Source organism: Rhinolophus ferrumequinum, chromosome 21 (assembly GCF_004115265.2).
Source record: "Rhinolophus ferrumequinum isolate MPI-CBG mRhiFer1 chromosome 21, mRhiFer1_v1.p, whole genome shotgun sequence".
NCBI lineage: Eukaryota > Metazoa > Chordata > Mammalia > Chiroptera > Rhinolophidae > Rhinolophus > Rhinolophus ferrumequinum.
The window spans coordinates 41,952,121-41,978,062 of NC_046304.1; the positions used below are offsets into that span (position 1 = coordinate 41,952,121).

Genomic DNA, 25,942 nt, shown 5'->3' on the forward strand with positions numbered 1-25,942 from the left:
ATCTTTTTAGTTACCTTAATATGCAGGGTTTTTGTTAGTGACTACTCAGTTACTGTATTTTGCAATCTGTGTTCATTCACACAGCTCTGATTTAGGAATTTGGAAGAGAAAAATCTGGGGAGGAATCAGTAAGAGAGAAGTTTATAGCTTTAAGGCATGAGGAGCTTACAGTTTTTTAATATAAATCGTTCCCAGAATCCTCGTCACAGCTCCTTATATGGTGCTGCTTCCCCCACCCCTTCTCGGTTGCTATGACAACAGCAGCACTGCACCATTCATCAGCTCTGGACCTGGGCTGCATTGCTAGCCTTCCGTGTAACTCCTGAATGTTAAGAACATCCGTGAATCATTCACTCTGTTAACGCTGCGCCATTGGAAACCTCAGAACCAGTTCTTCCAGCAATTTGCTCTAACAGAAGGCTAAACTAAACTGCGCCACAGAGAAAAATTATATAAAAATATTTCTTTGCCTGAGGGATTCATACAGTCTATATTTGCTGCAGTATTCTGAAAGGATAAATAAGCTTATGTCAGGCAATCTAAGGAAAAGAACTCGTCCATGTAATCTGACTTGAAATCATTAGCTGTTCAAAACAAATACCACATTGCATCTCTGGAGACAAAACGAAGCAGGTGATGTTGTTAGGGGTTCTAAGATCCTTTGGGAGCATCACTTGTGCTTTGGGACCATAATCAGCATTTGCTGTAAGAAGTATCACCTGTAACGTACAGTAAGTTCTGGGCAGTGTGAAGAGACCGTTGAAGATTAAGTGTGGATCATTGCTGATGTGTCAGATCTGATAACAACAGGATCAGTGAATAAGAAGAAGCCTTTCAGGTTTTCAGGAGAAAATACTATATAATATTGACTGATGTGGAAGAAAAACTAACGCCTGTGAGTATGATGAGTAGAGTATTTGTGTGTTACATGGATTTCTGAGCTATAAGGCCTACTTTGAGCTTTGTAGAAAAAGAAATGCAACCTAGGAGAATTTGACACTTAGTTTTCAGGGAAGCCATTAAAGAATGTCTTTAGGCACATTTATTTAATTTTTAATTGTGTATTCTTTTACTTTATATGTGTGTGTATATATGAATCTTTTAAAATAGTTTCATGTTTTTAAAAATATTTCAATGTGAAGAAAGCTGTCAACTCATTTTTTTAATATAAATGTGAAGGTCAGATTGCTTTTTTTGTTAGACTGTGATTCCAGAATAGATTTCTGCTTCCTACTGCAATATCCTTATAAGTAAAGTACATTTAAAAAAAATAATTGTATGGAAACCTAGAATTTTGTAAGCATGCTTTTTTAATACATCAGATCTTTATTGCATTAACTGGAGTCCTTACAAGTTGAGTGTTCTTGCATAATTTTAATAGATTTTTTTTTAACTTGACATTATTTGCTAGTTATGTTGATTTTTGTTTTCCCAGCTGTTGTGTTTTCCTAGTTGAGAAAGATAAATTAGAAATCCTTTCTTGTATTTTTAGATCATTTAGTAATTATCAATTTAAGATAAACAGAATTCATAGAATTTTCTCAAAAGACTTGTGTCCATTTTCTGGCTTTTAATTTCTCTTTTTAGTTCTGCAGCTAACCATAGAAATGTACTAAAAGTAGGAACTTAGTTTTTCAAAATTAGAATATTAGACTGATCTTCAGCCACCTCACAAAAGAAAAAGGCGTTTCATCTGGGCTCATTCTTTCAGTTATTTATCTTACTAAATTGTCCTTAAATGCATTTTTTTCAGAGAAGATATACTTTAGGGGCATAACTGGTTCCTTTAATTTACAAAATTGGGGAGGAGATTTTGTTATCATTGCATTTTGACTTACATTCTTTCTGTTCTTGAGATTTTTGCTTATTGATGTGTACATATGACTTTGCCCAATATCTGAAGTACTAATCACTTATACTTTCCATTATCTGCTATTAATGAAAAGATTTTATTTTTATTTGAAAGCATGTAGTAGATTAAATAACTTGAATATTCACATTTTAACCATTGCCATGCAAGAAAATATGAATTTTAAAATTTATGTATATTTAATAATGTCCATTGTAAGTTAACACTTTTTTATGAGTAGTCTATCCTCACAAATGTATACATACAAATGATTTTGTTTTCCATTACCTCTGAAACCATAATTCTTATTAATGGTAACAAAGATAGGTTTGAGCACTTTTAAATAAAGGTTATTTTTTTAATAGTACATTTATTCATTTTACAGTAATCGTCCTTGGAGCACATCCTGTGATATTTTTTATTTTGGGGGCTTTGACCAATGGATATATTCCTGAAAGGTTGTATATAAACATATTTGTTTGTTTGTAATTTGTCTAATTTAAAATCCACTAATGAAGATCCCCATTTTGAGAGATTCTGCACTAAATTGATTTGGTGAATCTGTGTATCATATACTGTACTAAGTTTTCTTAAAGGAAGGACCATCTGGTTTATTTCCACATGTAAAGATTCAAGTTGCAGATTTAACTGGTAGTGTTCTGTGAACAAAATAAGCTTCATGTTTTGGACTTACAATTTAACCCCTCAATTTCAAAATACTTCGACATCTTCAGATTTACTCTCTGAAATCCTTGGAAGTCTTTTCAATATTATTCATATAATAGACAACTGGGTAAAATCTTAGTTCACAGTAGGCATTGCTTTTATTTTGGAAGAAATGTGCTAGTGAATAAATAATACATAAAATTTACAAATGTAAAAGGCTTTACTTTCTTCCCTCGTTTCCATTAACTAAAACATGTCATCCTAATAACACTTCTGCATATCTAAAACTTGGTTGATACTGCTTACTAAGCTTTTATTAGGAAATAGGTGCCTCATTTTTATCAGGATCTACACTAAGACTGAAAGCCTCACCTCGTGGTAAATTACTTTAAGAGTGATTTCTACTTGTTTTTTTCTCATGGGAATCAGTCATAATATTTCTATGATAAATGTGTCTTATTTGTCGACCCAGCATTCTGTAGTAAACATTTTAACCACTTGTAAGCTTTGCAGCTTAGTTCCTGTTAACCTCTCCGAAGTTTCTCATCTGTGAAATTAATGAAATAATGCCCTATTGTAGTGTCATTGTAGGCATTAAGACGATAATATATGTAAAGTGTCTAGTATAGTACTTATCACAAAGGAAACATTCTCTAAGTAATAATTCTCTACGTTTCCTCTCCATTGGCCTACTTCAGTGGTTCTTGGACTTTCCTTGGGAGTATCTTTAGGACTGAGGAATTTGAATACATACCAGAGGGGTGTGGGAGATAGCCTCAAGAGGCATCCAAACACAAACCTGGAAATTTTTTGAAAGTCTTATATTTTTTCTTTTAAAATAGTCTGCATTCTGTATTTTTTTTATCATAAAAATCTTTTCCAATGAAAATCTTTAAGTAAACCTCTTCAGGAAAATATGCCACATTTTCTCTTACAAATTTGCATATACTACTACCTATCTGTGTGAATTCCCAAGTTTAAGATACAGTACTTAGATCTCTTGGTCTGGGTATCATTTTTAGGAAATAAAGATCCTGAAATAAAAGAAATGTATATTTCTCTAGAGAAATAGATTGAGAATGAGAGGCATATATGAAAAATGAATCTAATTAAAGGTAAAAGGCTTACCCAGTTCAAAAGAGTGTATCGTAGTCTGGAGCTGAGTCAAGCTGTAGTGGGATGAGAAAGGAATGCTTTCATGTCATAAATAAAAAAGAATGATGATGAAGGAACTAGGAAGTTAGCATTTTTAAAGCTGTGAGAAGTCCTACAATAAAGGAACCTATTTAACTGTTTAATCTAGCATATCTAAAATTTATTTGACAACAGACCCTTATTTTCCTTACACAACTCTTACAAAATCATGTGCAACAAGTGTTCCAAGGAGCACACTTAGGGAAATAAGTGACTAGAGGAAGCTATGTCATTTAGAAGGAAAGAAGAATGGATAAATGCAAAACAAAGTATGACAGCAATCATCTTGGCACTCCATAAGGTAATGGAAAAGTTATATTTTACTCAAATTCCCCAGGTAAATTGTGGTTTAATATATTAAAGGGTAGTATTTATTTATTTATTTATTTATTTATTTTTTTGGGGAAACTCACTTCTCTGTGTGTTTATTGATTCTTATTCTTGGGTGGGACTTTGTGAAACAGATTTCTAGTGTGGGTTAAAAATTATAGATGATGTCCCCAGTAAACTTTAATTAAAAAAAAATTACAGATGATGTATTTTTTAATGAGAGAAAAGATGATATTTACTATGTGGATCAGAAAGTGAAATGGTAAATAAGGTGACGAGTAAAACCTTGAAGCAAGAGGACAGGATGCATTCAAATGGTAAATACATCAGTTTGTCTGGAGCACGAAGGCTGCTGTGGAAGAGAAAACAGGGACTGGATTGAGGAGGCTTCTGGGCCAATGGTCAGCTGAGATGGTTGCAGTGGAAAAGGTACCAGGAGGAAAAAGATTTTGAGGCAGAAGCAAATTGGTGACCAACCAATCACAGAATCCAGGAAGGTGGAAGATGATTCCATGGTTTTTAGAATGGGAATTGATGGCCTCATTAATAGGAACAGAGAGTAGGACAGATAGTTTTGAGAAAATGAGGCACATTGAGTTCAAGACGATAGGAGGATATTACAGTGGAATTGTGGTTTCAACACTTTAAAAGGAAGTAAGATTTAAAAATATGAAACTGGATGTTAGATACATACAGAGTAGTTAAAACTTGAAGAGTAGGTAAAAATTGTTAAGAATGAGAATAGAACAAATAAGCAGAAAAAGTGGGGAATGAATATTCGTTAGCATTTACCAGGCATTTTGACTTGAACTCATTTGATCTTTTTGGTAGCAGTTTGAATTATTATGGCCCCAGTCTTGTAGATGAAGAAAACAAGATCTAATCAGGTTAATCATTAAGCAATTTAGGCATAAGAGATGAGGATTCCAACTTAGGTCTTTCTCTAACTTCAGTGTCTACTGCTCTCTCGGGTCAAAAAGAAAACCTTTAGGAATGGAAAAACCTATAGGAAGACAGGTGAGATTAATAAGGAGCAGTCTGAAAGATACTGGGAGTACCAAGGTAGATAACTATTACGGAACCTGAGGTTTGAGAGGGATTTAAAGAATATTTAATCAAACATTCACATTGAATATTTCAAGTTTGCATAGACATCATGAATACAAATTCACACAGGGCCATGAATCTATTGTTCTTATGTGATTGTTTCTGCTTTTTGCTTTCCTGAACCGTAGTCCAAACTCTTAGCTCCAGTGGTCCACATTAGGCAAATAATTGTATTCTGTTTCTTTAAAGAGGAGAAAGAGAGACGGGGTCGTAAAACAGATGGGAATGGAGGTGGGAGAAGGAAGTATGAGAAGTTCACAGCCAAATAATGCTTTTCAGAATTCTAGCTGTCTTTTTGGTGTCTGTAATTTATAGTCACATACAGGACTCCTCAAGACTTTTGAAGATTAGGTTTCTCTCCATTTAACATCATCACTCCAATAAATTTCTCTTTATAATTTTAACACAGCTGAAGCTAGGCACGATGCCTCTTACATTAACACCTGTGATAAAGGTATAGTAGTTCAGAGCCTGCTACTTTGTGATATTGGTTATGTTATATAACTTCTCTGTGTTTGTTTCCTCTTCTATAAAATAGGTAAAATGCTTACAACAGCCACTAGTCAGTATTCAGTAATAATTGATGATGATTTCACTCATTGGCAAATGCAAGACCCTATTTATCTTTTTCTGTATCTTTCTTTACTTTTCCAATTTTTCCTTTGGTGAGAGGGAAACTGTTTTTACCTTTACTTATTAGGTTGAGTGTTTAACATGAGCAGAAAGTGGTTAAAGCTCTGAACAGGAGGGTTAAAGCATGTTTGGATTTAGAAAACATCCCGCTGTCAACAGAAGTGGGTGTGGTGTTGACTTCCCTTGTAGCATTGATACAGTAATTATTCATGTTCAAGAGTATTTCAGTGTGAATTTATATTACTTCCAGTGGAAACTGGTTTCATATTCAAACTAAAACAATTGGTAAGTGTATAATTGCCCCTTCTTTGTTTCATTTAAAAGAACTCCTTTCCATTAAGTAATAATAATAAATATATTGTCATACTATTATCATATGATGAGATGCTTAGAATTATAGTAAAGTTATACATTCAGTGTGCATTGTGGGCTTTTCCATTTTAGCATTTGTTAGAAATATAAGTATTAAATTATTTAGCAATGTGATTTAGCTCACGCCAAAACTACTGTATCAGAAACTCTGAGAGTGGGGCCCACCAATCTGTGCTTTAACAAGCCCTCTAAGTGATCCTGCTGCATGCTGAAGTTCGAGATTCCCTTGGCTAGATAACACAGACTCTGAGGAAGGTATTTTCACTATAGTGCTTCAAGTAGAATTACACACTACTTACTTGCTTTTGAGATCAGTTGCAAAGGGAACTCTTTTTCCCAGGCAGTGGGTACCTTTGTACTATATCTATAACAGAATGGCTATCTTACATGTGTTAGGCTGCCTGGCTGTTCTCTCTGTAGTTGAACAGACTGGATATAAAGTTTTTGGGACAGCAAACAAATTAGTCTGGCCATGGTTACACATCAAGTTGGCTGTAAGATAGACTTTTAGAAAGAAACTGCAGTGTTTTTAATTGCTTGAGCCTGTTTTATTTTAGAATTGGTGAGGAATAGTTGGGTTGCCCAGACTTCCCACAGAAAAGAAACAGACATATGAGTATTCCCATAGGAGTAGTGGAGACGTAGATGACATTACCACCACCATTTATTAGACTCTAATAAGCCTTCTAAAGCTGAAACCTTGGCAGTTCTTTCTTGGTGAACTCCTCATAATAGCCTGTTATCAGCGTAGCTGATTTTATTCCTCCTCCTGTGAAGGAAACGAAGAGAACTAAACATTAGAAGCTAAAAAAAAGTTAAGATTGATTAAAAACGAAATGTTTATTTTTCTATCTTTTTCATTCTCTCTGTACCCTAAATTTTTTTTCAGTTATCCAGATGAATACAATTTTTAAAAAAAATACTCCATTTTAGTACACCTAGCAATACAGACTGTGCTGCCAGTTGAATAACTTAGAATAAAACAAAGTTGACTTTCTAGTAATATTTATTATTAACAGTCACCTTCAAACTAGACTGACCATTTATGACAGAGATCAGCAAAGATTATTCCTTATAATATTTTTCTTAAATGACGAGATAGTAAATAATTTCATGATTTGCAGGTTAACAGGCAAACTCACAAGGATATTAGGTAGGTATTTAACCATTTAAAATGTAACTATTTAAAAATGTAAAAGCCATTCTTAGCTCACAGGTCATAAAAAATACACGCAGAGGGCCAAATTTGGCCTGCAAGCCAAGTTTACCAACCTTGACTTATGATATAGAGAGGATTCTTAGATATTTACCGTCCATATTTTGAGATGTGTAAGTCGATGATTACAATAAACTTGTATTTTAATTATGTGTTTTTACATAATGTTGACAATAAATTTGATCAATAAGTTATTTTTCTCCAAAATATTTTAAAAATATACACATTAGCCCTCTCAAATAAATTATCAGTTTTTTTAATTATAGAGTTTAATTTCATGATATTTTACATTAATGGGGAATCTGGAAGATGGGTTCTTGGAGGCTCTTCAAGATAAACTTTTGACTACTATGAAAGCATTATAGACAGATATGAAAATTTACATCAATTAATGAATAAGAAACTTAAGAAATTTGCTAGTGAGAGAAGAGGAAATAAAACAAAATACATGATAATCTGAAGAGAAACTAGTTGTGTTTTATGAATATGTGAAAAATTCAGCAGTTTGGAATCGTGGACTATTCAGAATTTCAAAGCCTAAGCTACAATAATTTATTGCATAGGAGAGCGATTTGGGGGACTATTCTTTATAATATTTTGGGGTGAAAACCCAGCATGATCCATTTACTGTAGCAGAACTGGATAGGGACAGAATATGCATGGATAGCAAGTTGGGGCTAGATCTAACCAAGTCGTAAAAGGAAGTCTAGTTACTTGAGAAGAATAGGGTATTAGCAGATCTCTGCTCATTCTGTCTTTAGGTGACCTAATACATTCCCATGACTTTAAAATAACATCCATATGCTGGTATCAAGAACTCAGAACTCGCTGAAGAGTTCCCAACTATTACTAGTAAATCCAGCTGTCTTGTTGACAGCTCTTTATAGGTCATGTAAAGGCCTAGATATTGAGGAAGAGAAAAAGCAGGTTTTGGTGCCTATCATAATGTCTTGCATGTTAAAATTAATAAATACTTACTGGTTTCAGAATTTTAAAATGGGAGAAGCATTAGTTCCCTAATAGTTTTATGTATTTGTTTATTTCAATGAAGTGTGTGTGTGTGTGTGTGTGTGTGTGTGTGTGTGTGATTTTTTTTTTTTAAATCAAATTGTACAGAAGGGCTTGAAATGAAAAATTGCAATTTGCAGTCTCATCTTTTCTCATTCTTAATTCCACTTCTTTGGCGGACAATCACTTAAACACTTCCAGCTATTTTTTCTTTTGGTTAACTCCATATCTCTAAATTATTATACTTCTACTGAAATTTATTGATTTAAATATATCTAAAGAAACATTAAGCTTATTTGTACTGCTCCCACCTTTTTTCCTGACATAATTATGTCACTGTTTTTGGTTTTATTGGTTATAGCCATAAATACTATAATTTCTATTTCTATGTTTTTTGTTCCATCAGGTATAAGACAGTATTCTTGATTTCCACATAGTAAAATGTTAGCACCCCTGCCCTACATAGTTTCAGATGAGAAGTTAGACATCATCCAAATTGTATGTAATACAGGGAGTGCCAAAAAAATGTATACACATTTTAAGGAAGGAAAACTGTATTAAAATTGTAATAATACATACTGATAACAAAAGATGAATACAAGTCACATTTGACTTATGCAATTACAAGAGGTGCTCACAGTGGTTACCATCAGCATCCGGACACTTCTGATTATGGCAAGCTACTGCTTGAGCGATGCTGACCAAAGTGTCCACTTGTATCGCTGCACATACCGTTTTCAATTTCTTCGCGAAGTACCACCAGTGTAGCCGGTTTTCTACATAACACCACATCCTTTAAAGTCCCCCATAGATACAAGTCAAGGGGTGTTAAGTTGGAAGTTCTGTTGTATGCTCACGCCTCCATTGTCATTGTATTTCGACAACGTTCTCAAATTTCAAAAACCACTTCAAAATGGTCTTGCGCTCCTCCAACGATAACCATGCTTCTGCCATTTTATTTGTCCTGCCTGTCATCTGGTAAGGCTAGCATTCATTTGATTAATGCCATCTTTTGAGTGAACGTCATACTACACATTGCTACCATAATTCAATTCAACTTTGAAAAGTAATACAGTTTAGATGATACCTCTTAAAATGTTTTTGGTTTCTTTTGGCACCCCCTGTATATTTTCTTCTGGCTCTTTCAAGATTTTCTCTTTTTCATTGATTTTGAGCAGTTTGAGTGTGACAGGCCTAATGTGGTCCTGTTTATATTTATCCTGCATAGGGTTTCTGGGTTTCTTGATTATGAAAATTTGTCTTTTACAGATTCCAGAAATTAGCCATTATTTTTTCAAATATGTATTTTTTTTCTTTCCCTTTTCTCTTCTTCTGAGACTATAATTGCGTATATCGGGGATACCAAAAAAAATGTATACACATGACTTGTGTTCATCTTTTGTTGTCGCTATATATTATTACAATTTTAATACAGTTTCTTCCTTTCTTAAAATGTGTATACATTTTTTTGCACCCTCTGTATAGTAGACCTTTGAATATCATCTCACAGGTCCTGAGGTTTGTTTTTTGTTTTTTCTTTTATCTTTGTTCTCTGTAGTCTTCATTCATCTATTTTCAAATTCACTGACTCGTCTGTCATTTTAAACTATTTTCAACTTACTGTATACTATATATGTATGTGCATATATGTATGTATGTATATCTGTCATTTAAATTGTCATGTTTAAACATTTAAATATGCTGTTAAATGCATTCACTGACTTAATTTCAGCAATGATGTTTTTCAGTTTTAGAATTTCCATTTGAATCTTTTTTATAGCTTCTATTTCTCTGTTGAGATTTCCTCCCATTTTTTAATTAAGAGAACATATCCGTTTACCTCACTGAAAATAGTTATAATAACTGCTCTAAATTACTCATCTGCTAATTACAATATCTGGAGTGTTTCAGGGTTGGTCTCCATCTTTTCTCTTGATAATGGGTTACATTTTCCTGTTTCTTCGTGTATTGAGTCATTTTGTATTATATCCCGGACATTTTATTTGGTGGATACTCTGGATTTTCTCATATTCCTTCAAGAATGTTAGTATTTTTCTGTTAGCAGGCAATTAACTTGGTTGGACTCAATGGAAAACTGTCTCTTAGGCATTAGTTCAATTCACTTGTTTTATTGTTTGCCAATCTTCCCTAGGCATGGTTCAGGAATCAGCCAGAAATTTGAGCGGAGTTTTTATACACAGAATCTGGGCTACCTCCTGTAGTTCTCTCTCTTTTTTGCAAATCCTCCTCTCCTCACTTTTCAGTGACTGTTATTGCCACCACCTCTGTCATTCTGTTACGTCAGACTACAAACACTGTAGGTTTTCTCTTATAGTTTTAATGACCCCAAGTTGAGCTGACTGATCTGCTTGTAGGCCAAAAGCCAAAAAAAGGGGGGGAGGGGGTGTTGGGGAACTCATCCCAATCTGGTCTTTTCTTGCAATTGTCAGCTCTCTAGACTCTATTGCGTTCAATCTCCAGGGCCTTGAGGTAGTTGTTTTTTATATTCTGTCTAGAGTTTATAGTTGTTATCTGTGAGGAGCCATCTGATAGAGAAGCATACTTGGCTGTACAGAAGCAGAATCTCCCCAGTAGGATTTTGAGATTTTTGTCTTTCATAAATACTGACACTTTGTCGGAAGTTATTTGTTCCTACTCTTAGAAATATTTAGGCATTGTAAAAGTTTTAGCGATAAATTTTATAGAAACTCTGACTTCACTGTTCTTTTCCTTACCATTGATTTTTTCCATGCTTTACATGTTTTCTCTTTACCATATATCCAGTGAGGTACATTATTAAAATGATAGAAATCATAAGAAAAATTTATAAACTATTAAATTTGAGATTTATTTTTGTTTGTTTCCATTCCTCTTTACTTTGTTATGTACCATGTTTCCCTGAAAATAAGATCTGGACAGTCAGCTCTAATGCATCTTTTGGAACAAAAATTAATATAAGACCCGGTATTATATTGTATTATATTATATTATATTCGACATTAACTAATTTTTAGAACATTTACAAGTACATCTAGCTTCATTCCTTACAATCATACTGCATGTCTGCTCTGTATTATTTCATAAATTACATATATAAGTATGTACATAAGTTACATACATAAGATTTGTTTGAGCCATTTTATATTTTGAGGAGGTGAGGGTCATTTAGAGGAAAAAACTGTGGCTAATAGTCAGGTTCATATTAGTGATATAGTCTTTCTCGGGCATCATACTTCGGCTTCATGTAAAATGTTACAAAGTGAATTCACTGCCACTTTTAGGTTCTTATGTATTCCTTTCAAAAGCTGTATATTAAAAAAGAGAAGTCATCAGTCATTTTTAGCTGCTTTTGTTGGGATTAATACTTTATATAAAATAATAGGAAAGGCCATATGCTCTGAAATTTTAACAGGTAGGATTGTGATCATTTTTAATTGCGTTATATTTGCTTCTTGTATTTTCCAATTTTTCTGTGATGAAGCATGTTTAGGTAATATTTTAAATTTAAATGTTATTATATTACATAGCTACTTTAAAACTCAGAAGTTGGCCTGACAAATATATGGAATTATTTATATCAATAAACTAGTAATCACACGTAAGCCAATGTATCCAAAATTTTGAAATTTGAACTCCTTTTTATATTATCAACAACCTAGTGCTTCTCAGATGTATGGAAATGAAACCTAATGCCATTAAACTAATTGACATTTGAGTATTGCGTTAGCATATTTAAAAGGCTTTTCTGAACTCAGATTATTGATTTGTATCTGCAAAGATATAAAAATAGGTAATTGAAATCTACACTGCCTTATTTTATCTCACATACTGTGTTTTGCCATTCACTGCTGTAAAGAGATGACGTTGACAGTGAGTTGTACACTACAATAACTTTCCTTTTTCTTTGTAATAACATATATGAGTAAACAAAGATTTGAATCTCAATTTCTTCTTGAAATGAGAATTTCTATTTAATTTATTCAAAATTCCATTCAAGTAATACCTTATATGAATGTCCTATAAGTTATTACAATCATTTTTTGGAGTAACTGTTTTTTGGAGTACCATGTTGTCTCCAAATTTATTGCTTGTATGGTCTATCTATATATTAGTGTGTCTAGTATATCCTTTTGTGCAGTACAACATAATTGCATAAAATTAGAACTTATGTGGGAGGAACAAACTTACTCATGAGTTACCTTGGATATGGCGTAGAATCACCAGTTCTCTTCAGTCTTAATCACTAAATGTATGAAAAACATAAACAGATTTTTTGTACCTCCAAAAATATATTGATAAACGTAAATAGCTAATTAATTCATTTAACAAATAATAGTACTTCCTCTGTACCCCACACTGTTATAAGCATTACTAAGGCTACAGCAGTACATAAGACAAAGGTTCTGCCTTTTGTCAGCCATGTTGTGAATAATAAACATCTGGAAAAGGCAAATTAAGACGCCATGCGATACCTCTTCTTCCCACTATGATGGAGTAACCAATGCTGGACTTGCCCTCCCACTAGAAACTGTTTTCAGACCCTGGACAATTGACAGCTTGATAATGTGATCCCTGAGAGAAAGGATAGGGGGGGAAACTAGGTGACTCTATAGTCTGTTTTCCTCCGGGACGAAAATCACAGAGGGCTCATGTTGGGATAGTGGAGATACAAAATTGAAGCAGCCCTTATTGCCGTGCTCCTGCTTGTAGGACAGCTGTCCTGGAGAGTTGCCCAGCCTTGCTGAGTGAACTAGAATAGACCATTGTTGTGTTAAGCCACTGAGATTTTGAAGGTTGTTATGACAGCATAGTCTAGCCTTTTCTGACTAATGGAGTGACTACAGTGTTATTCCCTTTTCTCTTTCAATCCTTATGAATATGTTAAGAAAATTTTAATGTGGTGCTTATACTACGTAGCTAATCCTCCTTTTTAACAAAGAAGAGTTTATCTTCAGAACCATATGAAGGTAGTTAGCTAGAATTGATGTAGTTATGTGATACTGATTTTCCAATTTTACTAGTAATGTAAAGTTTCTTTTAAAGTAAATTTATTTAAATAAAAACAAAATTTAAAGGAAACATTAGGTGAAAAATATGTTTATATTAAGAAAGTGTGGCAAAAATCATGAGGATGCTATACCAATGAATGAAGTTTGAGAAGCAGTGCAATGCACCAAACTATAGTTCACCAGGGTAAACTCTTGATTTAATTCTCTGTGTCCTATCCATCCTGTGTTGTCGTGAGCAGAGTATTTAGGTAACTGCACTTATATTGGTGTGTTGTCTGAAGTTCTCCCCTAATTTTCTGATAGAGTTTGTAAAGGAGTGCTATTGTTTCTTTTTTAAATATTTGATAGAATTCCCCAGTGATGCCACCTGGGACTGGGCATTTCTTTATGGGAAGATGTTTAATTCCTAATTCAGTTTCCTTGCATGCTCTGGGTCTATTTAGATTTTCCGTTTCTTAATGAATCAGTTTTGATCATTTGTGTCTTTCTGGGAATTTGTCTCTTTTATCTAAGCTGTCTTAATTTGTTGACATAAAGTTGTTCATAACATTCCCTTATAATGCTTTTCAGTTCTGGAGAGTTGATAATGATGTCTCCTCTTTTATGAGTAAGTTTGGTAATTTGTGTCTTTGCTGTTTTTCTTTGTCAGTCTAGTTTAAGATTTTTCAGTTTTGTTCATCTTTTTAAAGAATTAAATTCTGCTTTCATTGCTGTCTTTAATTTTTAAATTTAATTTGCTATTGCATTCTGCTCTGATCTTTATTTCCATTTTCTGCTTGATTTTATGTTTAGTTTGCTCTTTTTCAACTTTTTAAAAGCATAAGCTGAGTATATTTTTCCCTAGTAACTTTTCAACTGTTAAAAACCATAAAATTCTTAACTGAAATTTTTTTAAAAAAAGATAAATTAGCAAGATTAGTAATTCTCCCAAACCAGCTTAATTGTATGTTAGCTATATTTTAATAAAAATCTTTTTGAAAACTAGCTTTTTAAAATAACCTTGTAATTGTGGTTTTAATAGAAAATTAACATTTATTGAATTTGTACTGAGTCAAGAGATATTCTGAAGTATATTTTTCTCTTTTTTAAGCCTTATAGCCCCTGTTTTGTACTTTTTTCATGGCACTTAGCTTTGTCTGCTTTGTATCAGAGCTGTTCCTGTTCTGTCCCATCCCCCTCACTGAGTTCCCTCCGGTCAAGGACTGCTGTAATCATGTTTGAATCTGCTGAAGCATCTAGTACTGGCTCTGCACATGGTAGGAACACGATAGCATTTACTGCATGGAATAGAAGAGCTCACATTGCATACATTTTATGGAACTGGTTTACAAATGGCTATATGCAATTTTCTAACAAAATAATTCTCACTTTTTAAAGTATCGGTCTTCATTCAGCATTAAATTTACATTTTTGAGCAAATATGAATTTTCCTGTTAGTGAAGTATCCTAATCCTGTCGAATGATTATGATAATCCCTCACATGTACCCTGATGCCTTTGTTTTTGCTTATTACATATTAGCATCTCTGGTGGTAGGGGAGGGCTTTGTTGTGTTTTTTTACAAGATTTTTAAAATAAAGGCATACCTTAAAGGTGAAAAATTAAATAGGAAGAAATTAGATTAATAATGAGAGTCTTCAGCACTATGTGTTTATATGTAAGTTTATACTTCTCAACTATAACTTCTAATGAAGAAAATACTAGTAAAGGAAGCATTTGGCCATTGATATCGGAATCTCTTTATTTTGGTCGGTAGATAACTTTATGAATATATTTGTGATAACCCATTGCTTTGAAGCTGTTACTTGCAAATAAATATGCCCAATATACCCTCTCAGATTCCTTTTGTTTATTATGTCTCTGTAGCAATTTGCTGTGTCATTGTTAGTGAACAGTTAGTTGTTCCCTCCTTTAATGAGTTATTTACGAATTTAAAATTACTAATGACTTTTCAATTATTTGGGTTTTGTTACTTGAGGAAGTTAGTATTAAAGTCTACAGATGGTAAGTACTTTCTTTAAAAGAACTTTGATACTGAAATTGCTAAATTTTCAACAGACTGAAAATCAGAATATTTCTCTACACTTGGATAGCATCTGCATTCTTTGTGTTATGTTCAAGTGAGCCCCTTTTTCTCAGTGGGACCACAATGTTGTAAGTCGATGATGACCAGCTACCTTTCAATTTTTTTTTTTTAAACGGATATAGTTGCTGTTAGTCTTGGAAATGGTAAAACTCCATAATGTTGCTTTTCTGCTCAGATAAAATGAATTCTGATTTCCTCCTTTCTAAAGCTGTTCACTGTGATCAATGGAGATAGGGAAGGTTCATATGAGAGCCAGTCATGGATAACTAGTGGCCACACACTAACTGATATTTGTATTGTTACGGTAAACATAGTTGACTTTGGGTAGATTAGAAGGATGCTATTCTTACCAATTTCCAGATTTTAAACCCACCATACATTGGGGTTTAAGAAGGAGGAAATAAAGAATGTCACAAATTATATCTCTCCTTTTATGCTTCTTTCCCACCCTCATTCCAGGAAATTCATAGTACCTAAAGGTTTATTTTCTAATAAATGTTTAGAAACTGAAATGTTACAAAATTGTAAGATTCTGCCTATGAAAGCTGTTAAAAACTTTTTAAAATACAGTTTTCTCTTTCCAGGTAAATTTTTCAGTTTGTCTCTACTTTAACAATTCTATAATTCAAATCTTTTCCTTCTATGTTTACTCCTAAGATTTTTATAACTAACTCTTAACATTTAGGTCTTTATCCATTTTGAGTTAATTTGTGTATATGGTGTAAGATAAGGATCCAGCTTCATTCTTTTGCATTATCTCTTCTCAATTTTTAAAAAAATAATTGGTGATATTACTGTTACTGTCAGCCCTCGTGGTGTAGGTACTGTTATTAACCCCAAATAGCTGATAAGGAGAAACAGGCACAGAAAGGTTCTCACAGCTAGGAAAAGGCGTAAGAGATGGGAATCTGAGTTAGGCTTTCTGGTTTCAGAGCCCAGACCCTTAATTCCTAAGCTTTCTAACCCCTCACTATTATGCTATGTTACACTCTCTCTCCATAGTATGTCTTAAACCACTTGCTGACTTTCTTTTACGTAGGCATAACCCTCCTTGCTCTGTGTCTTAATAAAGTCATAGGTGAGCTATATCATTATATCCAAGCACTGTGCTAAGTACTTTACATGCTTGGAATTACAAGCCTCATAACAATCCTCTGACTTTGTGAGAAAACTGAGGCTTAGTTAGGCTAAGTAACTTACTCAGTTTCTTACTAATAATAAGTACTAGAGCCAAGACCTAAATATTTGACTAAACCCATACCGTGTACTAATATGCATCCTTCCCCTCACCCTCTGCCGGGTTCCCAAACTCAAGTCTCTTACAAGCATAATAATCATGTTCTCAGTGTTGGTTCAGACCACTTCTCAGAACAGTAGTTTCTTGTTATTCTTACATCACAATAAAATACCTGGTTTGGTTTTAGAGCCCTCCTATCCATCTCATTTCAACCACTTTTTTCTTTTCTTCTTTTTTTTTTTTTTTTTTTAGCTATCTGGCAAACCCTTTTGACATACCCATCTGAACCATCTTATATACCTTTTTGTTTTTTTTTAACAATGATCTATATTAAAATTTTAGGCTTCCAAACAAAATATTGTGTCCTATCTCCAAGTTGACCTTTTATGCTTTGTACCAAGCGGTATTAAGACTGTTGGACAACCTATCAGGTCTGTGATTGTACCTTTTGTGTTTGACTGACTTGCAGATAATACTAGTTTTCTATAACTTGGATCAGAGCAACATTATAGTCTACCTTATGAAATAATTCAAATTAATTATTAGACATGTACAGTATCCCATGGATAAAGGGGAGATGAAGGTAGAAAAAAGAATTAAATGTCCACTATAAGCTATAAGATAACCTCAGTTGGAATTCCCTGAGAAGGGAAAATAGAGAAGTCTACATGGCATTGAGCTTCACAGATCTCTAGGATCCTGATTTTTCCCCTTGACTCCATCTCATAATTCTTGTGCATTTCTCAGATCTCCCTAATTTCTCCTGCTATCCTTCAATTTCTTCCTTACATGTCTACCCTAAGTTGCTGATTTCTGCCTATTAGCCCCAAATTTCATTATGAAAATTGTTATTAAGATTTTTAGATATATAGAGTCCCTTGAGCAGGGACCAGGGCTGTCTTTGTCAGAACTCAGCAGGTGAAATCATTATTCTGCTGCCATGATAATGTAGTAATAAAATTCTAGTGAAGGGCCTAAGAGCTTTCAGAATTAAATTATAATAGTTTCTCTCATACTAAACAGTACAGGATAAATAGTTTCATTAGTTTTGAATTGATTGGTGAGATTATGATGAAAGAGATTCTAATATTGGCTATTAGTAGCCTGCAGATATACATATAAATACTTGAGATCTTCATTTGTGGTTGTGATTTTTAAGAATAGCCTCAAGTATTACACTCTTAGCAGAGGTGAGAGAGAGTTCTGCTATTTCGAAACTTATTTTTGGCCAAAAACAGTGCTGTTAGCACCCTTAGTCTTTGTTGCCATGGAGATAGTAATGGGCTTTATTTTGTATTTTTAACATACACTTAAAATACACAAACACATCTTAGGATTTAAAGTGTGAATTAGTTGTCTGTAGGTTTTGAGTATTGGCACATTTCAAAAGTATTTTCTGTATTTTTTAATACTTTGTTATTTCTGTCCTACAAAGAAAATAGAGGACAATTCTGGCCATTATATGGACTAAGTTTTGTATTAGTTTTTACAGGGTCTTTTAGGAATAACTTAGAATCCCTTGTGGATCAGTAATGGATGAGGATATTAGAGAATAGCAGAAACTTTTGAAAAAAGTAATGTGATCTTACGTACTCAATGTCTTGGACACCTACAGTTATGACACTAATACAAATCAATTTCAGATTCAACTGATACTTTTGATACTATGGTAAATACCCTATTGTAGCGTAATAGAACTCAGTTGGAAAGTACCAAAGCAGTCTTCATAATTTTAACTTTTAATATATTTAACTGATTATTTAACTGTATATCAATAGTGTCTTGACATTGATAAAATTTATGAGCTTTCAATAAATAAAACTTGCAATTTGTGAATTATATATCCTTCCTTAACAAAACTGAATTGATTCCTTGGCATAGATTATTTTATTGATAGACCTCATGATTATACCTAAATCACATCTGTTTAGCATCCAGTGTCAAACTGGCATGGCCTAGTTAATATCTTAGTCCCCTAGCAGTTTTGACATGTTACCTCAATAGCTGAACAGTCAGGTGATTGATTTCCCTGTTAAGCTAGGTAGATGAATCCTACTTACGGTATTTATCACAACTGAATGTTATAGTTGTTTCTGGATAATGACAACCTTTGATTATAATTATTGTAAACAAAATCTTAAAACATAGTCCTATGCTCTCCTCAGTTAATACCTGTAATTAATGGCAAAGGAAGGCAAAATAAGAAAGCTCTTTATAGAGAGAAAATAGCTAAAGGTTATAGACAATTACAACTCATTCTCATAGTTTTGAATATTAGATTTTAGCTTTTTCAGTTTGCAGTGATTTTTTAACAAGACCCATCTCCTCTATGAAGAATGCAATTTTTTTTTTCTGGCACAAAAAATAGGGTAACCTGATCTGAGTCTGACAGAGTGTGTCGTTCATTTAAGTGCTTCCATCTGTTGCCTGCTGTTCCCCTTACTCATGACCCCTCTATGTTTCTCTTTCCCTTCTCTTTCCCTCTGTTTCTCTTTCCTTTTTCTTCCTTCCTTCCTTCCTTTCTGTTCCCCTCTCTTCCCCACCCCCTTTCCTCCCTCTCTCTGTCTCTTTTTTTGTCCTTAGCCCCTCTGAGGAAGGCAAAGTTTGTTGAGAGCCCACGAATTCCAGAATCCGAGCTTGGCTCACCAACCCTCACTTCAGCTCAGAAACTGGACGTGGATGCATACTGCCCTGGTAAGCGTGCATGCGAAGTGTCTGCTTTGAAAGAGGAAGGTTCAGATCAGGCCCATCCAGCAGAGCAGTATTTTGCATGTATCCTATTCATAAAAACATACCCGTTATTATCTCTTCTGCACCTGATGACATCTTTTCCTTATTAGAGCATAGTTTTTACTGAACACTGTTTTTGACTATCATTATAATGAGAGTAAGTATTGAAAACAATTTCAAAGATAATTTTCAAAATAATTAAAATAATTTTGGTAGATAGTTTTCAGGTGATTTTCATGATTTGAGACACTTGAAGAAATTTTGCTTTGGCCATGTGCAAACAGGAATGTTAATAAAGATACAAATAAAAATGTTCACTCAGCACTAGAGCTCTACATATGACCTATTTTGCCTAATCCCTATTGGATTTCTGGACAGTTATAGAAAATAGTTGTGATGTTGGAGACATTAAACTTGAATTAGAAAAGAAACATTATAGGTTCCTTATTTGGACTCCTGGACACTCACTTTTAGAAATATCTCTTCTCATGAATGGCCTGTAAGCATATGTGGGAGTTCGCTAAAACCCTTCTTGTGTGGGAGCCAAACTGAGACAGACTCATTATCAATGCTTAGATTCTTCCAAACTTAGATGAGTTGCCTGGCAACATCCTTTACACTCACCCTACAGTGAGTCTATAGAGCTGTGTCAGAAATGTTCGCAGCTCTAGCTGAGTATACAGATTACAGCTTTAGTAAAGGACATTAGAAGACTTGGTTTTAGGTCTTATGTTTATTCCTGCTCATTAAAATTGATCTTAAACCACAGTGAATGCAACAACTATATATTTATAGCATTAGGGGTCAGCAGAATAAAATGATTTCTAGTTCTAGCGAAAATGTCAGTAGCTCTCATCTGAAATGTAGGATAATATACCTCTGAACACAGATAAGACATGTTTTAAAAAAAAAAAAGGTAAGGACATGGGCCAAACCTAATCAGAGACATTTGAGTTTATGAATCATTTTTGAATATCAAAACACTTGGGGATTTCATGTTCAGGGTGCAGAACCCTGGGCTTCATCTACTGTTTATTTTTAAGTCAGTCACAGTTATATATTAGAAACCAGCTTTTCTTTTTCTAAAAGGAACAAAATAGCTTTTTAAATGGCACTGTAGCCCGTTTGTTAGAAGAATCTTTTTCATGTTTGAAAAGGTATTATCACACTTCTTGGGCAGTGGAATATTGTGCTTTGCATTTGTTCACGCAAATTTTAGTGTAAAAAAGTAAAATAAATAAATGCACTAATTTCCCATTCCTGCATTGAGTTTTGGAAGAGAAACCTTGTCAGAGGCCTTTTCTTTTCCAGATTTGCAAGTCAGAATGATTGTCTGGAGACAACTCTTTCACTTCCTGATTGCCCCTCTGACATCCATAATCTAATCTAGCTGTTGATATTGTCAGGAAACAAGGTAGTTGCGTTTGTTGGAATGCCATTGCTGAGTCACTATGAAAAATCCACATTGTTATTTACGTATATTTTCCATAAGCATGGAATTTTTTTTTTCTGAATTGGAATTGAACCAAGCTAAACCTTAGTTAAGATGTTCAGAAAGCCAGGAAGAAACTGAACATGTTGCCAGAATATTAATTGCCATGCTCTGCAGGCTCTCCTTTTCTTATCTGAAACAGGTTTAAAGCATAGAAACTTCTTAGTAATTTGCTCTTTTATAATAAAGTTATTTAACTGTTTGGAAATAAGTTTCTACTGAGATAAGAGTAGTGACCTGAGAGTTGAAGCTATTATATTCTATGTAGTACCCAAAATTAACAATAAACAAATGAATTCAGTACACACTGGAGAAAAATAGCAATCCTTTTAAAAAAAAAATTTCTTACACAGGATGTAGTAACAGAACAAATTTTACTGTATACTTATACATAATAATGCATTTAAAGCTAGTATTCTGATACATTCTGGTCCACCTGCTTTATTCATTATCACATACAAATTTAGGAAAATAGTGTATTTCACAAAGGCAACATTATAAGCCGCAGGTTAGATCGTGGTTCTCAAATTTTAGCATGCTTCACAATTACCTGGAGGACTTGTTCAAATGTAGATTGCTAGGCACACCCTCAGAGTTTCTGATTCAGTTAGCCTGGGGTGAGTTGAGAATTTGTTTCTGTAACAAATTCCCTGGTCATGCTGAAACCGATGGTTGGGGTTCCACACTTGGAGAACCAGTTGAGTTACAGGGCTGCTGCAGCCTGCTTACAGCTTGTCCAATGCTTGTCCAACGAACATTGCTGGACGTCTGTAGGGTTCATTCTGCTATTGACTTCTGAGGAGAGATTGGGGATGTTGTTTCTGTATTAATCTAAACTTGAACCTTTTGGTGCCTGTATTTTAGGTTGGAAGAATAAAGCTTTTGTGTCTGAGAGACATTACTCATATTTGTCATGGTTTGCCTTTTTATACCTGGTATCTGTGTACCCATGTCTTGTTTTCACTGTTGTCCTACATGTAAAAGGAAATTGTGGTTGAAACCAGAGCAAGTCACTGATATTTGGTCTCCAAAATCTAGGGAAAGCTATACTGGGACATAGCTGTTGATCCGTAATATTTGTCTAATAAATTGAGAGAGTCAGTCTATATAGCATTAGATTCTAGAATACCTAATTTAAGTTTTTTCCTCAAATCAGATTTGTTGTATGCAGAAAATGTGAGAAAAATACATGTAAACAGTATGGTTTGGTTCTGGAACTGAAACCATGGAGATGACTGATGGTGTTACATAACCTAACTACCACGGTAGGGGACATTAAGTGACTTGTGTAAGGTCACAAGCAGGTCACAAGTATGAGACAGGGCTATATTCTATTTTTAGGGTAACCAGCTGATACTAGTGATTTCAGTAAAACAGTTCTCAGAATAAACAGATTCATCCTACACTAACTTTTCTGCCTGCAGCATTATTTATTAGCTGTATGATTTTAGGCAAGTCACGTAACCTTTTTAAGCCTCAGTTTCCTCATCTGTAAAAATGGGGTCATAATCTTAAATGAGATTAATAAATATAAAGTGCTTAGCAGAACGCTTAGTTCATAGTAAATGCTCATAAATGTTAGGTAACTGTTATTAGTATAGTGATAATCCTAAGGTCTGGCATAAAATTTTAAAGAATTTTCTAAAAATCGGGGAAGAAAAAGATGTAAGGATTTAGTCATTTTTTGTTAACTGTGTCTTAGGGTGTTTCAATTTTGATTTTCTGCTTGCTCGTCAAGTGATCTTGAACGTGTCATGTAACATCTCGTACCTCAGTTTCCTGACACAGAAACATTATATATATATATGGCATGACCATTATTTCTGTAATTTAGCAAATTAAATATGTATTTGTATAGTTACATAAATATACATTCATAGGGAGAAATATCTATAGAATTCACCAAACTAACATTGGTTACCTAAAAAGGAAGAGAATTGGGATTGTTGGGAAGTCAGGGAGCTAGTGGGATTGGTGAATAATGCTCAAATTGGCAGTGGCTGTATCTGGTTGGTGGGAATTTTCTTTCTTGGGCAGCATATATTAGTGAATGAAAGCTCAGGTTCTGGACTTAGATCTGGGTTTAATTTCTGACTCTGTCACCTATTAGCTGGGTGACTACACATAAATTTTATAGCCTTAAATTCTTTATCTGTAAAATTGTGATAAAAATATGTCCTTTTTTTAACGATAGGTCTATCTCATAGGGTTGTTCAAATTAAATAAAATAATGTATATGTCAAATGCTTAGCTCAGGCAAAATAAACAGTAGGAGATATTAGCACTCTTCCTGTTCATCATCATCATTATATTTTTCTTCGTTTTCTGAAATTTCTGCAATGAATTTGTATTGAAAATTTTCAGTAATCAGATGCCACTAAAGGATAGCAGTATTTTATATCTTAGTTTTTTGTTGTTGTTGTTGTTGTTTAGTTTTTATGTGGCACATTATAATAAAAAATAGTTTCAAGTGTAGAAATGAACCTTGACACAAATGGCAGGCCCAGTTGACAGTTTTATAGGACTTTTGACTACATGTGCAAGGGTAAGGACCAAAGTCCAGACTAGTGTCCTGAAAATAGAGAGGCTTTTATTCACACCGAATATTTTCGGAGAAATTTGAGATTAATCTTTTTATAATAGATCTTTTAAATCTCTTTAAAAATGACACTATCTGGCAAAGGACAGTGTTATTTAAGGTGACAACAAAATTAGAATGCATTTGAAACTCAAGAACAGAAGAGAGTTTATGATAGTTATTTGGTGCACATTCACATTTATATATCTTTTGAATTTGTAAAGGATTTTTCATTTGAATTTCTTATCAGCATTGTGCATTCTATATACAGCACAAGTATAAGCCACTGTAGATTTAAAAAATGTTTTATGTGAAGTGAGTAGTTCATTGAATCCTCTTTTCCTAACTCTTGTATAAACATGGTCATTCTATTTAAAAGAAAAGGATGATTTGTTTTTTCTTCCTTCCATTTTTTTTCCTGAAAACATTATCACATGTTATTTTTATCCTAAATAGTTAGGCACGCTTCGTTTGTTTTGCTGTGAATTTTATACTTATAAATAAAAACCTCTACATTTTTTTTGATTGCTGTGTGGGTACCAGGAACCTTTCTCTTGCGATTCACATCTTCTGTTATGCTGTATTTGTATGCTTTTTATCTACTATGTTGTAAACACAATAAGTGTAAAACAGGATTTTGAACCTGAGTTAAATTAGGTAGCTTTAGAGGATTTCTAAGCTCCTCAAAATTATACACAAACTGTTCTACATGTACATATGTGCTTCTTTCTATAACAGGTTCTCAAAGCAGTCTGTGACACACGTTTTCCCTACCCCAAAAAAGGGTAAAAAGAAAGGTTGTAAAGGTTGGAAGGAAACAACGGCTAAAAGTTAATGGTACAACTATTAGAACAACAACAAAAAAAAAGGTTAAAAGTTAGATAGTGGAAGACTTGAAAGTCAAATGAAAAAAATAATTGAACTGCAGTGCTGCCTTAATCAGGATATGAAAGTCATTATAGAAAATAGAGATCAGAAGCAGAGAAATAAATAATTTCAGTATATTTTAAATATGAGACATGCTGCCTGACTCTAGGTTATAAAAATAAGTATACGAAAGAACTAGAATATGAATAGCTGTTCTTCCCCACACTTTCCTATCCATTAATAAGTTCTTAACATTTTGGAACGGTTTTTCAGTGGAAAGATGCTTTGTTGAATAAGACTTTTCACTTTGAACATTTTTAGTTGTTTTCCTGATTTATATTTTATCATTGTTTAAAAAATTAACAGTCTCATCACACTAACTTTTAGCTTAACTTTTCTCAAGGTGCTTTGCATCACAAATTCTAAAGACGGCCTGTAAATATGGTACTTAGATCTATTATTTAGTTAAAAATCCAAATGGACAGTTTTCCACTAACTCTGAAAACCATTTTAACTTTTGGTTTTTGAGGCTGTAAAATGCACTGGTTTAGACTACAGACCCTGGAGCCAGACTGCCTGTGTTCAAATACTAGCTCTGCCACTTAATACTTGTGTGACCTTGGGCAAATTACTTAACCATAAGAATAGTTAATTTCCTTATCTGTAAAATGGGGGTTATATTACCTGCACCATAGGAATTCTGTAAAGATGTGATAAACTAAAATATATAAAATAATAAAAACAATTATGTGATCCATAGTGCTATGTAAATCTTAGCTATAATTATTATAGTGTTTTAGACACTTGACTGCCTTTTATCTAGGAATACTGTATGGAAGGCTTTTTTATGAGTGCTTCACAAAGAGAATAAAATTATACCTATAACCTGTAGTCAATGGTCTGTTTTTACAAGCAGTCTTGTTAGTATATGTATAGATACTAAGTTGTGTGGTTTTTGTTTTTTCAATGGAGAGTTTTTCACAGTGGTAAATAGCTCAGGCCCTGGGGTCAAACAGGCTTGAATTCAGTTCTAACTGTGCCACTTACTAGCTGTGTAACTTTTATTTCTTAATCTTTTTAATCCTCTGGCTCCTTGTCTGTAAAATGAAGATAGTAATATTGCCTACTCCATAGGGTGTTTGTAATGTATAAATAATACACATAATTTACTTAGTGCAGTGTCTGGAACATCAGTTATTATGACTAATAACTTGTTTCTCACATATATGTATTATAGATTTATTTTTTAAAATAAGTGTATTTTTATGTGGGGTTTTTCCTAAGCAATATATATGTTTCTGCAGCCCAATGTTCATGAAAAATTATATAGGAGCAAGAGACAGAAAGGTATTCTTGACTTGTGTTTTGACACTAAAGAAACAAGATTTATGAATTTTGATTCATATCTGATGTCGCTACTGCCATCTTTTATCTCGAAGTAACTTAAAACCTCCTTTTTGTTTTTCCTTATCTAGAAGTTATTCATTATAACATTTAAATTTATAAGACTTGTGTGGTGTGTTGATTGCGTTCTATTTATTTATCAAATTTTTGTATTTGTTATCCGTG

General features: G+C 33.6%; 1 protein-coding gene across 11 annotated transcripts in view; it reads left to right on the forward strand.

Annotated features, from left to right (window-relative positions):
- The window catches only part of TANC2 (tetratricopeptide repeat, ankyrin repeat and coiled-coil containing 2), a 283,842-nt gene that overhangs the window by 111,948 nt on the left and 145,952 nt on the right, over positions 1-25,942 (forward strand). For 5 of the 11 annotated variants that reach the window (XR_004421261.1, XM_033089675.1, XM_033089679.1 and 2 more), the window contains one exon: positions 19,290-19,400. The exons of 4 other annotated variants lie outside the window; for them this stretch is intronic. Coding sequence is in view for 4 of the 7 variants with exons in the window: in XM_033089675.1 (XP_032945566.1) it covers positions 19,290-19,400 (111 nt within the window). In the remaining 3 variants the exon portion in view is untranslated. Of the gene's footprint in view, positions 1-386; positions 896-19,289; positions 19,401-25,942 lie in introns of those variants that run through there. 2 more of the 11 variants (XM_033089684.1, XM_033089685.1) reach the window with 2 other exon arrangements.